This window comes from Trachinotus anak, unplaced genomic scaffold (assembly GCF_046630095.1).
Source record: "Trachinotus anak isolate AG129_WGS33_773 ecotype Australia unplaced genomic scaffold, CSIRO_AGI_Tana_v1 ptg000011l, whole genome shotgun sequence".
Taxonomy (NCBI): domain Eukaryota; kingdom Metazoa; phylum Chordata; class Actinopteri; order Carangiformes; family Carangidae; genus Trachinotus; species Trachinotus anak.
The window spans coordinates 27,228,268-27,246,481 of record NW_027273862.1 but is presented as its reverse complement, the minus strand read 5'-3'; the positions used below and the strand labels follow the sequence as shown (position 1 = coordinate 27,246,481).

General features: G+C 41.8%; 1 protein-coding gene across 1 annotated transcript in view; it reads left to right on the top strand.

Annotated features, from left to right (window-relative positions):
• The window catches only part of prmt3 (protein arginine methyltransferase 3), a 51,231-nt gene that overhangs the window by 2,059 nt on the left and 30,958 nt on the right, over positions 1 to 18,214 (top strand). Inside the window, exons 6-10 of the mRNA XM_071489485.1 lie at positions 674 to 836; positions 1,349 to 1,490; positions 3,254 to 3,319; positions 5,091 to 5,212; positions 8,146 to 8,245. Coding sequence (XP_071345586.1) covers positions 674 to 836; positions 1,349 to 1,490; positions 3,254 to 3,319; positions 5,091 to 5,212; positions 8,146 to 8,245 — 593 coding nt within the window. The remainder of the gene's footprint in view (positions 1 to 673; positions 837 to 1,348; positions 1,491 to 3,253; positions 3,320 to 5,090; positions 5,213 to 8,145; positions 8,246 to 18,214) is intronic.

Below are 18,214 nucleotides of genomic sequence, written 5' to 3'. Positions count from 1 at the left end.
GTGAAGTATCTTATTTGGCCGCCAGCCTGTCTTTTGTCTGCAGTGGTCAGGCAGTAGAGATCTCTCTCTGTGCCCCTTCTGCAGAGCCTGTCTCATTCTATGATTGTTGAATGGCTGTGCAAAGTGGCAGCTCTGGACAGAAACATCCCTCTGATGGTGTTTATTTTTGATATTTGAGCTCCTGCTTCACTTGGAGTCACTGAAAATGTGCAGCTGTAACATCATTTCATGTTTTGCCAAATCTTGGCAGGAATAAGACAAACACACCAAACAAAAGCAACACCCATTGGATAGAGTTGTCATTGGGTGCAGGGTCAGTTTGTGTTATTGTTATTGATAACACTTTGTTAAAACCCACTGGGCACCTTGTGTGGAAGTAAAATGAAAATCTGGTTTTGTTTTTATAAGAGTTGTTTAAAACCTCTGGATGGTTTGAAAATCTTTTTTTTCTAATTTTTAGATATGTCCTGGATAAGTTAAGTTTGCTTTCACATCCACTTCACACTTCGCTTCATCATCGCTTCAAGGAAAACTTTCTGTGCAGCAGCATTAAAACAAAACAAATAAACACAGCAAAACAGCAAATGTTAAAACAAATAATCAGAGAGTCAGATGTGTGTGCAGCTGATGTGTTTTACATCTGTTTGTCTCCCCCTCTCTGTGTCTCTGGCAGACCCTGAGGAGCTATGTGGCATTGGGTCGGGTGTGTCGGCGTGCCCGTTGTCTGGGGCTGGGTCCCATGATGCACTGCTGCAGAGGGCACAGGCCGCTGAGGAGAGAGCGCGTCTCTCAGAGGAGGCGCTGTCCAGAGCCATGGAGGACCTGCACAAACTCAAGTCAGTGACCTTTCTGCAGTTCATGTTTTTTTTTTATAACCAACATGTGAAATAAGTAAAATTTATTGTCAGTCTAGGGGAAGTTTTTTTCTTTTTTATATTCTTGAGAGCTTGCAGTATCCTGAGTGCTTTAATTTACTTCTGCACTACACTTGTGGGGCCAGCAGGGGGCCACAGTGAACACAGGATTGCAGAAACATCAACAGAATACCTTGAATACCTAGTGGGAGAAGTTTGGAGGAAGGGAAAGGGAAGGGAAAATTCCACTGCAGCATGGAGGTGAAAGTGTGGAGGGGAGGTAGGAAGGGGGGCAATAAGGGAAAATTACAGAAAGAGAGAGGTTGGGGGGTGGGAGGTTTGGAAGACAGTTAGAAAGATGAATGCCTCTCATTTCATCCATTTACTGCTACGTCCTGCATGAAGGTTGTGTGTGCTCTCTGCTTTCTGGTCACTGCTTCTGTCCCATGTCCTAACACGAGGAGTTGAGCGCAGATGTGTCCGGCTTCTTTCAGGCTGCTGGCTCAGGGTCTGGTGCTGAATGCAGAAACAGGCAGATCTGGTAACCTGGGCACCGTAGCCGAGCTCCGAGAAGACGAGGACGAGGCCTATTTCAGCTCCTACGGCCATTACGGCATCCATGAGGAGATGCTGAAGGTCTGAGTTCTGCAAACACAGACACACACACACACACACACACACACACACACACACACACACACACACACACACACACACACACACACACACACACACACACACACACACACACTGACCAGGCCTGCAGGTCTCTTGACAGTCTTGTGAGTCACTCCCCCGGGTGCAGCAGCAGTCTCTGCAGAGCAAAAGTGGGCTCATCAGCATACGTCTTGGCTGAAAGGTTTCGATGTAGCACATAAATGAAAGTGATCATCTTTATGCACACATTGATACTGAGGACAAGACTTTTTCTCCAAAGTGACACATCAGCAATAAGAGCTGAGCTCTCATGTGAGACACTGCTGCACGGCGAATACTCAAAATGTGGAAATTAATTTTTACACTCCTTAAACGCTGAAACCTGAAAGTGTCAGCAAGCTGAGGGCATTGTGTGTGTGTGTGTGTGTGTTTTTGTAAGTGGGGGGGGGGTTCTGTCTCCTCCCTGCCTGTTCTACTTACCGCAGTGCTTTCACATATTCCTATTGGCTGTCCTGATTGGTGCTAAGCACTGTTAAGTTTTGCGTCGTGTGTGTGTGTCAGGCTGTAAACTCCGTCACAACCTCAGGAGGGGCCGAGAACACGTGATCGGGGGGCTTTGCGGTAGAATGTGATCAACTCTTTGACAAGTTGGTGTGAGAGACCGTAGGAAAGAAGGCGTCACGTTGTCTCACTTCTGTTTAAAATGAATCAAATGGATCAACTTTAGGGAATTTTAGCAGCCTGAGGGAGACACTAAACCACTAAAACTTTTCTTTTTTTTTTAAACTAGAGTCTTCATTTATCACAACATAATGGACAGGTTCAGACTGATGAATCTTGTACTTGTGGGCGTGTCAGTATTAAAAAAATTGAGCTTTACCTTTAATTAATCTTCAGAGGTGAAATTCAACCCAAACTGTCTGCAGACAGATCAGAAGCTCCTCTCTGTCACAATACAAAGAGCCTCGTGAGGCAACGCTGCGAACACCTGACAACATTTAAATCACAAAAAAAAAGAGTGATTTGATATTTTCCTCTTATCATTAAATCCAAAGTCTAAATGCTTTTTTACTTTTTCTATAATAGCAGAAGCGGCAGCCTAATGATGTATTGATTATAATAACGGTATTTTGTTATGATTATCAGCATGGACTTTGGTTATTGTAAAATTGTGAAATAGCATAAAAGTGTGTTTTCCTCGTCTTTAAGTATCAATGTTGAAGGATACAAAATAGAAAAATCTGTCTGAGTGGCATTACAAATATTTTTCTTTCTAACCATGCATTGAATAGAGCCTCCTCACCTCCACTGTGTCTCTTGTTACAGTCATTTCAACTGATTCAGTTGCTTTTCTACCAGAGGAGGTGCAGGGGTTTGTGGGCAGATTTGATTGGCAGGTTAATTAGCGAGTCCTGACCTGACCTCCACTTGGAAAATACCTTCCAGTCGTATTTATCCGATAAATTTGCCCTTAGATTTCCAGGATTTCCCGATCATAACAGTCTGTTATCATCTGCAGTCATCTGAACCTGCACATAAAAAAGCTTTACATACCATGTTCTGAGGGGGCGATAAGGCCAGAGTTGATTCAGCCTTATATCACAGCAGCAGTCCAACACAAGCAGCTGTAGAAGTTGCAGAAAGCAAATGATCTGCAGAGGTTTAGATTTACTCCCTTTCTCTTTTATTCCACCCATGCTGCTTTTGTGTGTTGTTCTTATTTTTGAATGTTCTCTCCGCAGGATAAAGTGCGCACAGAGAGTTACCGCAACTTCATGTACCGTAACCCCGAGGTGTTCAGAGACAAGGTGAGTTGGCTGCATGAATGTACACAGACAATAGTACGTGTGTGTGAGTGTATTTCTGTTTATTTCTGTTTTTATTTGTGGTTGGATGTACAGCAGGAATATCTGTGTGCGTTTTGCAGGAAAGACATTCAGAAGGAGATGGTGTCTGATTTAAAACACAGTGTGACTTTATTAGCACCTCGAATGTCAACTGCACAGTAGTGATAACAGACACACGCAATCCACCACCAAGCCCATAACCCCCACCCACACCAACTCACCCCCCACCCTCCTCTTTTCCATTGCCTTTAGTTGCAGGAAGCAGTGGCCTGTATCATGACCATCCATTACATGGGCGGCTGCTGGTTAGTGCTGGGATGAGGCTGTGGAGGAGGGAGGGAGTGTAGTGTTGATGGGAACGTACATTATCCCTGTCAGAGCGAAGCAGTCGGCAGAGAGGGAGGTGTCACCTTCTACAGGAAGCAGTAGATGACAAACAAAACAGGATATTCTTGCTTCAGGACTGTCGAGATGGTGGAGGGCGAGTACAGCAGTACAGAAAGATGGAGAGAGGAGTTGTGTGTTGTGTTGTGTCAGCAGTGTGTTGGCGAACTTCTGTGTACCCATAAAGCCAGTGGGATGTTTACAGGGAATTTAAAGTTGCCTTAAATAGGCACACAGATAAGCAGAGTGTTACATATAGATGGGTGTATAGTCACTGCAGCTGTGCCGCGGTCATTTAACACCAGCCGGGAGGGAAGATGAACAAATTAACTGTAACCTATGAGAACCTGAAATAGAGCTGATTTAAAAACTCAGCCAACTACAAGAAGAGTGAAAAAGTTAGTTGGGGAACCTGAGAATTTAGAAGCGCTTTGATCAGTAAAGGTGTCACATCAGCCTCTGAGACAGCTGTTGCATTTTCCAACAATGGCATCTGAATAATGTCATTTACCAGCTGACGTTAGAGTCCTGCATTATATTACATTTTTCCAGACAGTGCATGGATGCAGCCGACTGTTGACGCACTGAAATTTAAAGATCTAAAAAGGAAGTGCAATAAAAGTAGCGTTATTATATAGCTGATTAGATCTGATGAAGGCCCACAGCTGAAATGTCATGTTTATACGATGCTCTGTAGAAAAGAAATATATATACAGAGCAAGTGTTGCAGCTCCTCCAAACAATATAAAAACTGCCAAACTGTGGAAAGCCCACAGCCAGATTACAGATTACTACAATCTTACTCACTTTCCTTTGATCAAAAGCTATTTCTCCATCATTTTTCAGCACGAGTCAGCTGTAATTTGATATGTGAAGAATCGGATCATTAATCTTGTTTTCACACTTACATCAAAAGCTAACAGTTTGATTTTGTCCTGCATTCATTTCATCAGAGGTGAAAGAGGCTTCAAACGTTCAGCCAGAGAAGGCAGTGAAACCTTTCTTTACAGCCTGGTGTTAAATCATTCTTTAAAAAATCTGCTTTGATTGGTTTTCAGTTATAAAGCACTGTTTCTGGCTTCTTCCTTTGAGTGATTTCCTACTTCAGGCTGCATGTTAGGTTTTTTGGATGGAATTGGTTCCATTTTCTCACCCAGCATGTCTCATAGAAGTTATACACAATCCATCTACACTGGCCCATGAGGGTCAGCAGTCCCACTGACACTTTTAACGACCTGCTCTCGCTTTTAGGAGCATTTTTAAATCCTGAACTTGGACATGTATATCCTGAAGTTTGCATATTCGTGAGCCCTGCAGTAACTTCCCAATTTTCCCTCCTGTCCTGCAGGTGGTGCTTGACGTGGGCTGTGGGACTGGCATACTGTCCATGTTCGCTGCCAGATCTGGGGCCAAGAAGGTTATTGCTGTCGACCAATCAGAAATCATCTACCAAGCCATGGACATAGTCAGGTGAGAGTGCAGTCAGTCACTTTTTCCTTGTTTCTCAGATACTTGTATACTGCAAATCTGTCCGTTTACCTCCACCCAGATACATTGAAGGTTAATGCAGGTCCATTCGTCCATTTTTAAAACTCAACAGCAGTCTGCAGATTCACTTACTAGCAGCAGTGCTACCTGTCAGTCATGTGACCCTTGCCGTGATTGTCTTAGCGGGGGTTAGACGGGTCTTCTTCCCCTTGTGTGCAGCAGAGGATTGTGGGAGTAGAGGTCCGTGTGACCTTAAGCCACCTTTTATTTGTTGCAGCTGGTTGACTTCAATAGAGCTGCTGTCAGTCGCACCGCCGTAATGCACATAATTTACACCTGCGGTCTGACCCGTTCACCCCTCGCTTCTTCTTCCCTGCAGCAGCTTCAGTCCAAGGCCTGCAGTCGCACACACACTCACATGCTCACTCACTCACTCCCTCACAAGTAGATGACCCCCTATTGGTGCCTTTTAATACACTCACCAGTCCAATTTCAGGTGCGATGTGTTTCCAGTTTTCCAGCAGCTGGTTCTCCACAGTGGAGATCATTTACCTCCACCAGAGCCTTGGCCGTCCCCACGTCTACCTGCAGCCTCTTCCTCCATCACTCCCCTGCTTTTTAAAATGAATTTTTGAGTTAGGGGCCATTATGATTGCTATTATTACTGTTATGTAAGAGAGTGTTGTATAAGCAAAACACCGGGGTTTGCTGAAGGAAAAGGACGTTTTAATTTTACAGCCCACTGACTCGCTGTTGGAGTGTGTGTTGGCATGCAGGCTGCGTCGCAGGTCCGCCAGCGGTGAAGATTCAGCTAAAGGGAGAAGCTGTAACCTCCATCTCCCTCCCACACCCACACACACACACGTGCACACACACATGCACAGAGAAACTACCACTCTTGGCTCCCTTTTTCAATCTACTGTTGTCTTGGGTTGTGACTTTAAAGCTTTTGTGTGTGTGTATGTGTGTGTGAGTGTGTGTGTGTGCACGTGTGTGTGTGTGTGTCTGTCACTTCGTCTTGATGTTAATATCAGGATTGTAATTAAAGTAGCTCCTGTTGGTTGGGCAGGAGCATCCATCTCCTGTCTCCACTCCGTCGCCGAAGTTTAAATGAAAAGCTGGATGTGACTTCCTTCCTTCACAGTCGCTTCCTTAATGGATAATGTCTAAATACTTTTTTTTTTTTAACTGGCTGCGATTGATGGATTATCCAATAGAATGCTTTGAATAGTGACACCGAAAACGAGATAATATTTTATGTAGATGAGCGAAATTCAGCTTTTAATGGTGAAAGAATATCATATATCATCAGTATTGAACTTTCAGAGAATGTTGATTAACGTCTAGCAACCAATAACACACAATATATATAATTAAGTAAAGAGAGTGTACAAAATTAAACCAGATTCTGAGAGAAACTCAACAAAAAAAGGTGTATGTTTGCAGGTATTGAAAATCTTAGTGATACTGTAAACTCTGTGTCTTCATTATATTTAATTAGAGCACAAATATCCAAAAAAAAACAAAATAACAAAAGCCTAAATTTACCATCAAATGACATCAGTGTCTTGCAAAGACTCATTTCCTGTGATGAAATGTATAACCTCTCTCCTCCCACCTCTCTCTCTCTCACACACACACCCATACAAAGCCGCACAGATACTGACTCTCTCCCCAGAGTCCTGACATTGTCCTCTAAATTACCCCAATAATGAGATTACAGTGTTTCCCTCTTGTGAAAGGTGGAGGAGGTGTGAGCGAAGGGGTGGGGGTGAGGGGGGTGTTGCATTCTGGGAGGAGGTGATAGCAGCGTTAGCAGTGCAGCAGAGAGGGGAGAGACAGTTCAAGATAAGGATCGCTGCTACAGAAATGCACTCTGGGCCGCTGTGAGTAATTGTTCTGTCCTCGGTAACATTAGCTGTCATGATAATGGAATATTCACAGAGATTGATACTCAGACTGGACGGGCTGAAAGGAAGGATCATTTAAACAGCAGCACTGATCTTACAGTCCCTACCTGGGCCTGACACCTCTGCAGGCCTACAGTTACAGCCCCCCCCCCCCTCTTTTCACCTGACGCAGGGAGATATACGCAGCAAAGAAGATGCTGAAACTGTCTGAAACGTGTGATTGTTGCACAGTTTGGATACATCATGAGTTTTGTAGTTAATGTGACTCTCATGTTCTTGTCAGTTGACTTGTCACCTCATCTTGAGTCACTTAAAGCTGCACTCATCTCTGTTTTTATATTAACAAGGGGTCAAATGACTCTGTGTAATGCGAAAGGGGTCAGTCATTGTGTTTGGACCCACAGAGAATTATCACTCCACTCAGCAAAGCCTCTCAGCTCCACGGAGTGTTTTCAGCCCATTGTTCCTGTTTTTACTGTGAATGCTCTCGTCAAACCCGTTTAAAGCAGCCAGCAGCTGGGCAGCTGTTTTCAGTGAAAAAGCTCTGATAAACCCAGTGTGTGATACCTGCCCAGCACCAAACAGCAGACAAACACAGCTGACTTAAACACTGAAGAGGATCCAGCAGCTAAACAATCATATATTTCCCTCAGGAGCTGGTAGAGAGCAGACCGAAGGTAAAAGGAGGGTTAATATTGGACCTAAAATCAGCTGATGACCTGCAGTATGACCTCAAACAAATGCTAATGTTACTCTGTGCCTGCTGTATGTGTAGGTATGCTTGCTGGCAGGTTCAACATTTCAACTTTATAAGGTCATAATATGCCAGTGTTACGTTCACACATTGTTCCGCTGCCAACAAGTGGCTAAAAGATAAATTAATTTTCCGTCAGTATGACAGGATCTAATTGCCATTGGGATTTGCAGTGTTTCTAGTATCCATCGCTTTGAGCAGTGAATGTGCACCGTGACTTATGTTTCTAAGTCCTTGTATGTTTCCCACAGGTCCAACCAGTTGGAGGACAAGATCACTCTGATCAAAGGCCGCATAGAAGACATCAACCTCCCCGTGGAGAAGGTGGACATCATCATCTCAGAGTGGATGGTCAGTACATATTTATGGACATCCACACATAAACATAATATGGTAGTTTGTGGGAATGCAGGAGGGCCAATCAGGATACACTCTGCTCCTAAAGCACCAGAGAGTGAACAGAATTGTTGTTTTGATCTAAGATGAATGATTATATTGAGTTTTTCATACGGGCCCACAGGGTCAACCAGCTCCATGTCTCTGTTTAGTTTCTGGATCTGTTATGGTCACTTGTTTAATGGGTTTCTTCTATGACTGGTGTGGACAGCTCAGGTCAGACTCAAACCACCTCACCCACTGTGAATCACAGCTCTTTATGACATTGTCAGTATTAACTGGGCAGAACTAAACCAGCACAGGTGGGTTAGTGGATGTCACTGGTTTGGAACATAGACTGTAAATAAAGATGGACGTAGGTTTCTGAAGAGCAGTTTTGAAGCTTAGAGTGGGCTGCTCCACCGTTGCCATCTTGGCAGTGCCTTACTCTGCCTAACTCCAGGCTACTCCAAAAATAAGCAAAGGGATGGGGCGTGTGTGGATTCGAGACTTTTAAGCCTTAATAAAATTGAAATGGGTTTGTTATATAAAAATTCACCCCCCATACAGTTGGATGAATTGAAGGAGGAAATCAGCTGTAGAGACCAAAGCCGCTTTTTGCACCAGACTGTAAACATCATTAACATATTAACATATTTAAAGTTGGACATTTTGACTCAAGTGGTCAAAAGAGGAACTGCAGTTTTTAGCACTATGGTGTTTACTTCATTTATCAGCCCTGGAGGCTGCTGTTTGTTTTGGAGGAGGGTGTGTGTATAAAAGGTATCTGAAATAAGATGTTGTTAGTGGAAAGTTAGTCATACTGACAAATGGCTAAAGTCTGGACATGGACACAAAACATACCTGGTACCCAACACAATGGCTACATCAACACACCCACAAAAGAAGTTTTACTTGTCCCAGTGGTAACAGCACTGTGGTGAGTTCCTGTAAGCCAGAACAGCCAAACCAGTGGCACAACTATGAAACTACAATTATGACAGTGAACACCTAAAATGTATTGCAGTCATTATTATCATTATTAATGTTATGTGTTACACTTGTGTTTGACAAGTCTAAATGTCCACTATGAGACAGGTCTATTACAACCTGAAAGTTATTTCTGCAAAACAACATCTTTCATGTAATTGTTTAAGAGGCTGTAATGAGTCATTCAGACTCAGTACAACTCCACTGAAGTCAACTGTTTTCACTCTGAATAGTGTTGAAGTTTTTTTATTTATTTATTTTTTTTAAGTCGGTCTTAAATTCAGTTGAAGTAGGTCTCTCTCCCTCTCTAAAAATATGTGACAGCTTTATATGTTTAACCAAAGCTCAAAGACCTTTTGACTTAATGTATACGCATTTAGTACATTGAGGTTCCTCAATAAACAATAGCAAATGAAAAACCAGTGGTAGGGAGCACTCTACTGAGACCATACTGTACTTTGAGAAGTGCTTTAGTCTAGACCTCAACATCTTTGTTTTTTAAAGTCATCTTCCTTGGCTATTACAATTTTCACTATTATTGGGAACCACTGGTTTTGCTTCAATTATAAAATATCTCTAAATATGCATCTATTTTTTTGGCCTGTTTTGAGGCCAATAGGTTAGCTTATACTATGTGTGTCGTGAAAATATCTGGGAAGCTTATTTTCTACGCAGAAGTAGAACTCTTTGGCCACATACGTGCGTATGCTCAAAATGTTGGTCGTTTACTGCCCAGTGAGGGTGCAGAATCCAAGGTGCCAGCAGCAGTGATGCATGTTTTAAACATGGCTTAAACGTGGCTAAACTTGACCATGAGCTCCTGTGAATACCAAACCAGGAAGAGCAGTCTTCCTTCCCCTTGATGCCCATTTATCAGGGAGATCCTCTGTGGCGATACAGGCGGGACGGCCAAAGTTGAGCGCACCACTGAAGTCATCCTTAATTCATGAGCATCCCGTATCTGTCCCCCCTCCACCTCCACCATCCATCGTGAAACCCCAGGGTCATGAGCAGGGGTCGCCAGCCAGAGCCTTCCCATCCTCTCACCAGGGAAATTGAAATTCGGCGGGTGACGTGCCGGTGGAACAGTGAAGGATAGGGGACGTAATCTCTGATGACACCGGCTCACAGAGCGCTAATAAATCTAAGAATCCTCCAGTCACTTCTCATCACAGCAGAGATGGCAGACATTCCTCAGAGTGGCCAGGACTTCAAAAGCTGCCCTCCAATCTGCCTGTATAAAATGGAAAAATGACAGCTGTCACTGGAGTAGACTTTCTAGCCAGTGCAAATGGCGTTAGACTGTATTAAAGTTTAATGGTTTTGTTTTATAGCCAGGTAGTATCTTCTTACCTCAGAGGGATTCTGGAGATGTCATCAGTCTTGTATGTGACTTTGCTTCAGATTCTTCTTTGTTATATAAGTTAGTGGTGCTGTATTTTTAGGTTTTATATTTCACCTACTATGGGAATTTTCCATATCCTTGAATGTATTCATTTTAAAATAAATCCTCTATAGAAAATTAATTTGCTAATTACAATGTAGGAAGGAGATATAAGATGAAGCTCTTTATGACAAAATGCTTTATTAAAAATCCATGATATAATTTCAAATGTGTTTTACAAAAATATAATTTAACCTGTCTTGTTCCATTTCCATCCATTTGAGTTTTCAGAGTTAACAATTCTACCCATAAAAACATTCATCAAATTGCTTGATACATGTGAAATGCGCAGCATTAAGGTTTTTTTTTAATGTTATTTTACTGATATCAGCCTCTCTGTCCACTGGTAACTCTCTAACAGCTGAATCAGAGCTGTTTCAACATCAGCTAGTTCACAGTGAAAGCGCTCAGCTGACTTTTATTGTGAAGCAGTCGCAGGAAACGCAACGTATTCGTCACTGGGGTTAGCACCGTCAGTGGCTGTTCATCCGAAAAGGGTCAACAAAGCAGTAGATCAGTTTTAAATATTACTGGGAGTAATGGAACAAGAAGGAGCAGCCACACTGAGCTGTTAGATGAAGAGCTGCAGGAAACTCCTTCGCATGGTAAACAGCTATGATTACTGTGTCCTGCTGTAGTGTGGAAAACTACTTGAGCATCATAGCTGCTCATGACATGATGGAAAAAGGCCAATTTATTTGTTTGGCTGCTCCGTGATGAGATCCAACAATTTCTCCTCTGTTATTTTTCTCAGAAATAACTACTCAAGAAGTGTTTGCCCTCAAATTTAGTATAAAACCTAGAGTTAAACTGCGCTTTCCGTAACAATGGTAACCACGGTTATCACCATATTAACCAGAGCTGAAAGGTTAAGGATTATAACTTTAAAGTCCTAGTTAGTGTAGTTCCTCTCGGCCTTATGCCTAAACATCCTGCTCGCTCTCAACTGTAAATGTGGCAAATTATGAAGGCGAAACAACATCAGAATGCTGCATCTTTTTGACTTTGATCAAGGTTTAATACCTTGGCCTGACATGGCTGTAATGCATGCCTCTGGTCTCATCTGACCCTGCTCAAAATACACTCAAACACACACACACACTAACACAGATTGGAGGCTTGCTAAGGCCACCAGAGAATGGCCTAATTAGGTCAAAGCGATAGCAGGGATGCACAGAGGGAATTCTGTAACTAAGAATAGATTAACATCCAGCGTTTGTTGCTAGGAATATAGGATTGATAGAATAAAAGAGAAAGCTACACTCAGGTCAGTTAGTAGGTGGAAAATGTAGTGTAACAGTCTAGTGAATCTGTCGCTGAACAGTGTAATTAATCGAGAGAGAGATTCCTGGGCTCACTAGCAAAGAAAAGCACAACTCAAAAAGCCCCACTCTCATCATATGTATGGTTATTGGAAGTGTTGCTTTGTGGCCTGGAAAGTAGTCTGTATTGAGTGGAGGGCGTCCAGTGAAAAATGTTTAGGACTTTGAAAAGGTATTAGTTCAAAAACAGACAATAACTAAAGAACAGAATGACAACTTGTCGCTGTGACTTTGTTTGAATTGATCCACACAATTCATTTTCCAACATGGCTCCATAGTGCTACTAGTGGTCAAAATAGAAACTGTTAGCTTTAACACCCAACAAAGTCCTCCAGCAATCTCCAAAACTCTCATTACACTTACATGACACTGTTTGTGTTTTACCAAGTAGTTAGTTCACACATTAGAGCTAGTTTGACCCAGTGACTGCACACAGTGTTTCAGAAAAATGCCATATTTTGTACAATTTACAATTTGTTACAGTTTAATTATTTCCTTAATTACATTATTAATAACAGCCATCTTTACAGATGCTGTGGACAAGTATTGACATCTGTATTACTCAGAGTTTAATTGGTTCTTTATCATTTCCAATCAGTTATTTATTTCCATGTAATGAAATGGAATCATAAACAACAGGCGCCTGAAATGATGATTAACAAAGATTTGGGGTTTAAAAAAGACCTGTAATTATCCATGTACTATCCTGGCACTAATATTGCAGCTTTGCAGAGATAACCCTAAAAGTTTATTCACAAAGGAATAAATGAGTTACCTGATAATTAAAGGCTGTTACGGAAGAGAAACAAAGGATAATATCACTGATGTTCAGCTGTCAGAGTTGTTGGATGGAGCAAACAGACAGTGGTTACAGGGCTAATAAACAGAGTTGGGTGATGAATGTGGTGTATCTGTGGTGGAGCTGGTGGAGGAGGAGAAGGGGGCAAATGAGTGTCTGCTGTGGCAGTGTTTGAGAGACTGCCTTTAGCAGAACCACTGTCATTTCATAATTCACGACATTGATCGGTCCTCTCTCTCAGCACACCAAAAAACAAACAGTCCAGAGTAGATAAGAGACCGGGGGGAGGGTGGGGGGGGGCTGAGTTCCCCAAAGGCTAAATAAAGATGGTCACTCTGAGATCAATCACAGGTGATGGGCCTTCTAGCTTCATAGTGTTTAATGGCACAGTCATACAAAAACGGACATGAGAGGAGACTGTGAGGGGAGAGTTGGCTTTAACTAACTTTTGTTACATAAAACAAGAGTCGGCATGAAGAACTGAAGCCTTAAAATGAGCTCTGAAAATCCTGCACTAGAGACAAACCACAAACAAGACAATAACTTTACTTGGTATTTGCATTTAATGGTTGAAGTCCACCCTGAACACATCAACATGGACACAATCAGCTCACACTCACATAATCTAATCTTTTTGTAGAATTTAATTTCCAAATGTGGATAAGCATAATAATGTAGATAACATGACATTATTAGATATACTCAGCAGCTACAATGACATTTAGATGTTAGCAGTGTTTCCTGTGCAAGTCTGCACTCTGCCAGGTGCCATGGTGAGTTGATGGTGAGTCATCCCCATGTTTTCTAACCTCACCTCTAAACTCTGCAGCAAAGCAGCATTTTACCACGTTCACTCCCTGGTACGTTCCAGGTGCTGTGTCTTTACTGCTGCTTCGGTCTGTCGAGTGTATTCAGGTTGTGCTGTGAGCCTCAGCTGACAACAGTACAAGACATGGGCTGATTTGTGCTGCATTGAAGTGTCTGATGTTGATACCAGTTCCTGAGTTTTCACAAGTTCAATAATCATTGAAGATGAAATCAGAAAGGAGAAAATCCAGAGATCAATGTCTACACCAACAGGAGCCAAAAAAAAAAAAAAAAAGTAAATATAAATACAGCCAGGAGACATGCTGTGTTTTGTGTAAGAATGGTCTCAGGTCACCTGAATTTATAATCTGGATCAGCTTTGAAATTAAGATATATACCTTAAAAAAAAAAAAAAAATTATATGTTATGATGTATGATATATGTATGAGATATGTCTTTGTATGAAGGCTGCGGCAGTTCAGGCCACATTTTAAATGAGACTCTTCTCCATTTCTACTGTCCAGCAAACCTGCGGGTTGTACTAGCTTGTTGTCTCTTTGGATTTGCCATTTTGAAATTCCCTTCCTGTTCTGCTTCAAAGCTGAAATGCTGAGGTTGACCTTACAGGTTATTAAAGCCTGCTCTGTCGACTATTCACATTAGGAAATATTCTGTACACAAGGTACCAATCAAGACCCTGAACTGTTCTAATCTAGAACATAATGGCCTGATCCTACTGTAATTCTAAAGGGTGGTGTTGTTCAAGTATTAGGAAATAACTCGTTGCATTTAAGACAGACTGATGATACTAAATATATTGACTCTGAAAGAATATTTAGTCATTTACTGTAAATGCTGACCCTGCATCATATAATAGTCGTTGAATAGTTTTTATTGAGGTGTGTGGATGTTCAGTCTGTTTAATTCAGAAAAGTGTCAGAGAGCTTGTTCAGCTTCTCTGCTGCAGAGGGTTTCTTTGTGCCCACATCTCAGATATTTTACCTTGAGGTGAACATAGTTTGACAATAAAACAAGTGTCAGTGGTACACACAATACACACACAAACACACACAGTCCAAATCAATGTGTGTGGTAGTGTTGTGAACTCAAATTAATGGCAGCTCTTCCTCCTTAGCCTCATTATCAGTGCTGGGAGCTTCACCTGCCCTAGAAGAGGGTGGTAGTCATCAGTCATCCTGTCCTTCAGTCTGACTGACTGTCAGTCTCACACACACACACACACACACACACACACACACACACACAGATAGGCAGAGACTCAAATGAAGCAAAATAGATGCACATGTACACACACACACAGACAGTGACAGCGCCACAGGTGTGTCCATGTTCTAATGAGGATTTATTGGCTGTACTTAGTTCTCTAAGACCTTCAAACACTTCAGGAAGTGGTTCTCAGCCCTGTGTAACAAAACTTCTGATGCAGTTAACTCATCCCATTTGTTGATATTTGGTAGGTTTCTGCTGCTGTGGGGGATTGTAATTCAGGTAACTGGATATGTACAGTTTAAAGATCATCAGGCAGATTTATTTAAACAGATTTTCACCTTCACTTTCTGATTTTATACTTAAACACACATCCACACACAAAACATGTTTCCTCCTGCCAGAGAGCGATTTCTAAAGTGTTTCTATTCATTCATCAGTCGTCCATCACTCGTGTCACACTGGCTTATATTTTCATAAATGTGTCAATCCACACAATCCATCAGAAAAACATATCTGTGCTGCATGTTAGTACACCAAGCAACTGCTTTTCTCTTGCTTTGTGCACAGTGAAGCATAAACTGTTGATATCCAGAGTGAAATGTTGCATTTCTCTCATCTCGTCAAAATAACCAAAGCAAAGGGGAAACTGCTCTGTGGTTTGAGTGACATTGCTGCAGAACATGAACCTGATGTATCCCTCAAACAGACATCCTCATAAACCCAAACCCATAATCCTGCATCACTCAGCTGCCACTGTTTTTGTAGAGAGAAATGTTCTCCTTGTTCCTTCAAAGTGATGAATTTAATAACGGCCCATGAATGCTTGGACAAGTGCACCGCCAAATACAAGTGTATTAGGATTTTTATAGAGTATGTGTGAATACACAGCTATAACTTTTTATTTCACAAAGGCAAAGACGCACAAAGGCAAATACTGCTTTATTTTTATGTTGCTGACTTAGACGTTAAAACAAAAGGAGGTTTCATGTAAAGGTGCCTTTCCCAAAATCCAAACAGTAAAGTCATGCATTGGGAAATGATGTGTGACTGTATTAATATCAGATTATCTGGTCATGACACGTACTGGTGACATGATGGGGGTTCTGTCCCACCAGCAGCCTGTAAAACCTAAGACATTTAGTTACATCATGATCTGTTTATTCACTGTAGGTATGCTGTAGTTATGGTATAAATATGGCATAGACGAGATAAAATATACTTTATTCTCCCATGGGAGAAATTTGTCTTAGGCAGGTATGGTATAGGTACGACATAGCCGCGTACCCCAGGCCATAGCCTGATGTGCAACTCATTAGAAATGTAACTACACATTGTGGCAAAAAGGACTGCAAAAACTGTGATTGGTCCATTTTGAAACATGTCTCGTCCTCATTTCTTAGTGGCACACAAAACTCACCCTCCCTCTGCCTCAGTCAGATCATTGGTCGTACACCCTCCATCTCCTCCGACATCCTCTCTCTTTCCTGCTTCACAGAAATTTCAGTAAAAGTAAACGTTCGACATTTATCAGCTCCAACTCTAACACAGGCTGCTAATTTCAGTCATTATTGTTTGAAGTGCACACACAGTGGCATAGAAGACTCACCGCCAACTAGCGTTTTACAGAGTGATGCAGAAACAAAATGCTCACAATGGGAGTTCAAAAACTGGTGGTTAACAAACACAAGATTCACAGGAGTTACTTTTTAAATTTGTCTCTCTGAGAGTTTCAGTGTCTTGTGATGATCTTTCAATCTGCGGTTTAAAGATAAAGATACTCAGACTGAACATGAGGCGAATTTTAGATGAAGCATGATTGCATATAAAACCATTGCAATGATAGGAGTGGATGGCAATATGCAGGAATCTGTGACTCCAATTCCTGAATGCATAGAGACGGGACTTAAAAGAAGAGAGACTGGATGGAAATAACTTAAAGTACTGGAGTTCCTGGTGAGTTCTGAGAGCAGTCACAGGCAGAGCCATCACATAAACACACACAGTCAAATTTGAGACCATGAAATTAAAGAAAAGCTAAAAATAATGGATACATACACATCCTTGAATCTTCGTCTTGCATCCTTATTTGGATTGTACTTTACAGCCCATTATAACATCTCCTTAAAACACAGGATGTCCTTGGATTCAGAGGAGCTGCTGCTTCTAATAACCTCGTAGCTATACTGCAAATTAATTTGCTGTCGCACTACCTTTCATTTGCATGGCTTTAAATGGAAATTAGGCTGATATTGAAACCTGCACCATATACACTTGAAGCAGTAACACACTAAAATCTATTACGGAGATGTTTGTGATATGTTTATGCTAATTCGGTGTAATCTGACCATAGACTAGTATAGATGAGGCCTGCTGACGTAGAGGGGCTGCCTTCAGTATTCAGCGATGCATTTAAGTAGTCCCACACACACACATACACGCACACACACACACACACACACATCCAGGAACACACACATTCATTCATGCACACCATCTCCTTTATTTTGCCTTGGCCCTCACGGGACTGGAAGTGATGATGATCTGCAGTAATTGAGGAACACGTGTGTTGAATGCAGAAGGAGAGAGGAGGAACAGGAGGGCGGAGGAAAGTGTAAACTGCTGATGCAGATTTTGTACCAAAATGTCTCTTGGTACCTATAATTGACAGCCAATCAGTCTCCCCAGGGGTGATGGACAAGGATTCTGTAAATTGTAGCACGCCAACCTTTTTTTTCTACTCTGCCTCCAGCAACTAAAGATAGAAAAACACTGCAACTGTAATTATAAAAGTTCTCTGTGTAGAGTTTATAAAAAGACTCATACGTAATAGCTTTTTGTGTAAAATTAAGGGCATAACTCAAAGAGACTCTTAAAGTTATAGACAAAAGTAACACAAATGTAAAAGTGTGTTTGCCATTCTTCTTTTGTGTCTGTATTGTTGTATATGTGAGTGTGTGTGTGGTAACCCACTCAGGGGAATGTGTTTTATATGCTAATTTTCTTAATGTGTATAAGCTGCTCCAGCCCATTCTCATTAGGTTTTCATTAGTCTCTTTTATGGAAATGCACAGTGACTATACTGCAGAGCATCGCCTACTCCAGCCTGGCCGCCTGACAGTAAACGGAGCTGTTTCCTCACGCTAACACCTCTGCCCGTCTGTATCACTGAGCTCGCAGACAGACGGATCGATTGGCGGAAATGGTATCAAAAAAGTTAGTAAATAAGTCTGGTGTTGAGATGTAATCTTGTTTTTCTTAACACAAGTCAATAAAGATAAAGTGAAGTGAGATAATTGAGAAAAGGAGGCAGATAAAGTCTTTTTTTTTCCTTAGTGCAATTATCACCTGACAAT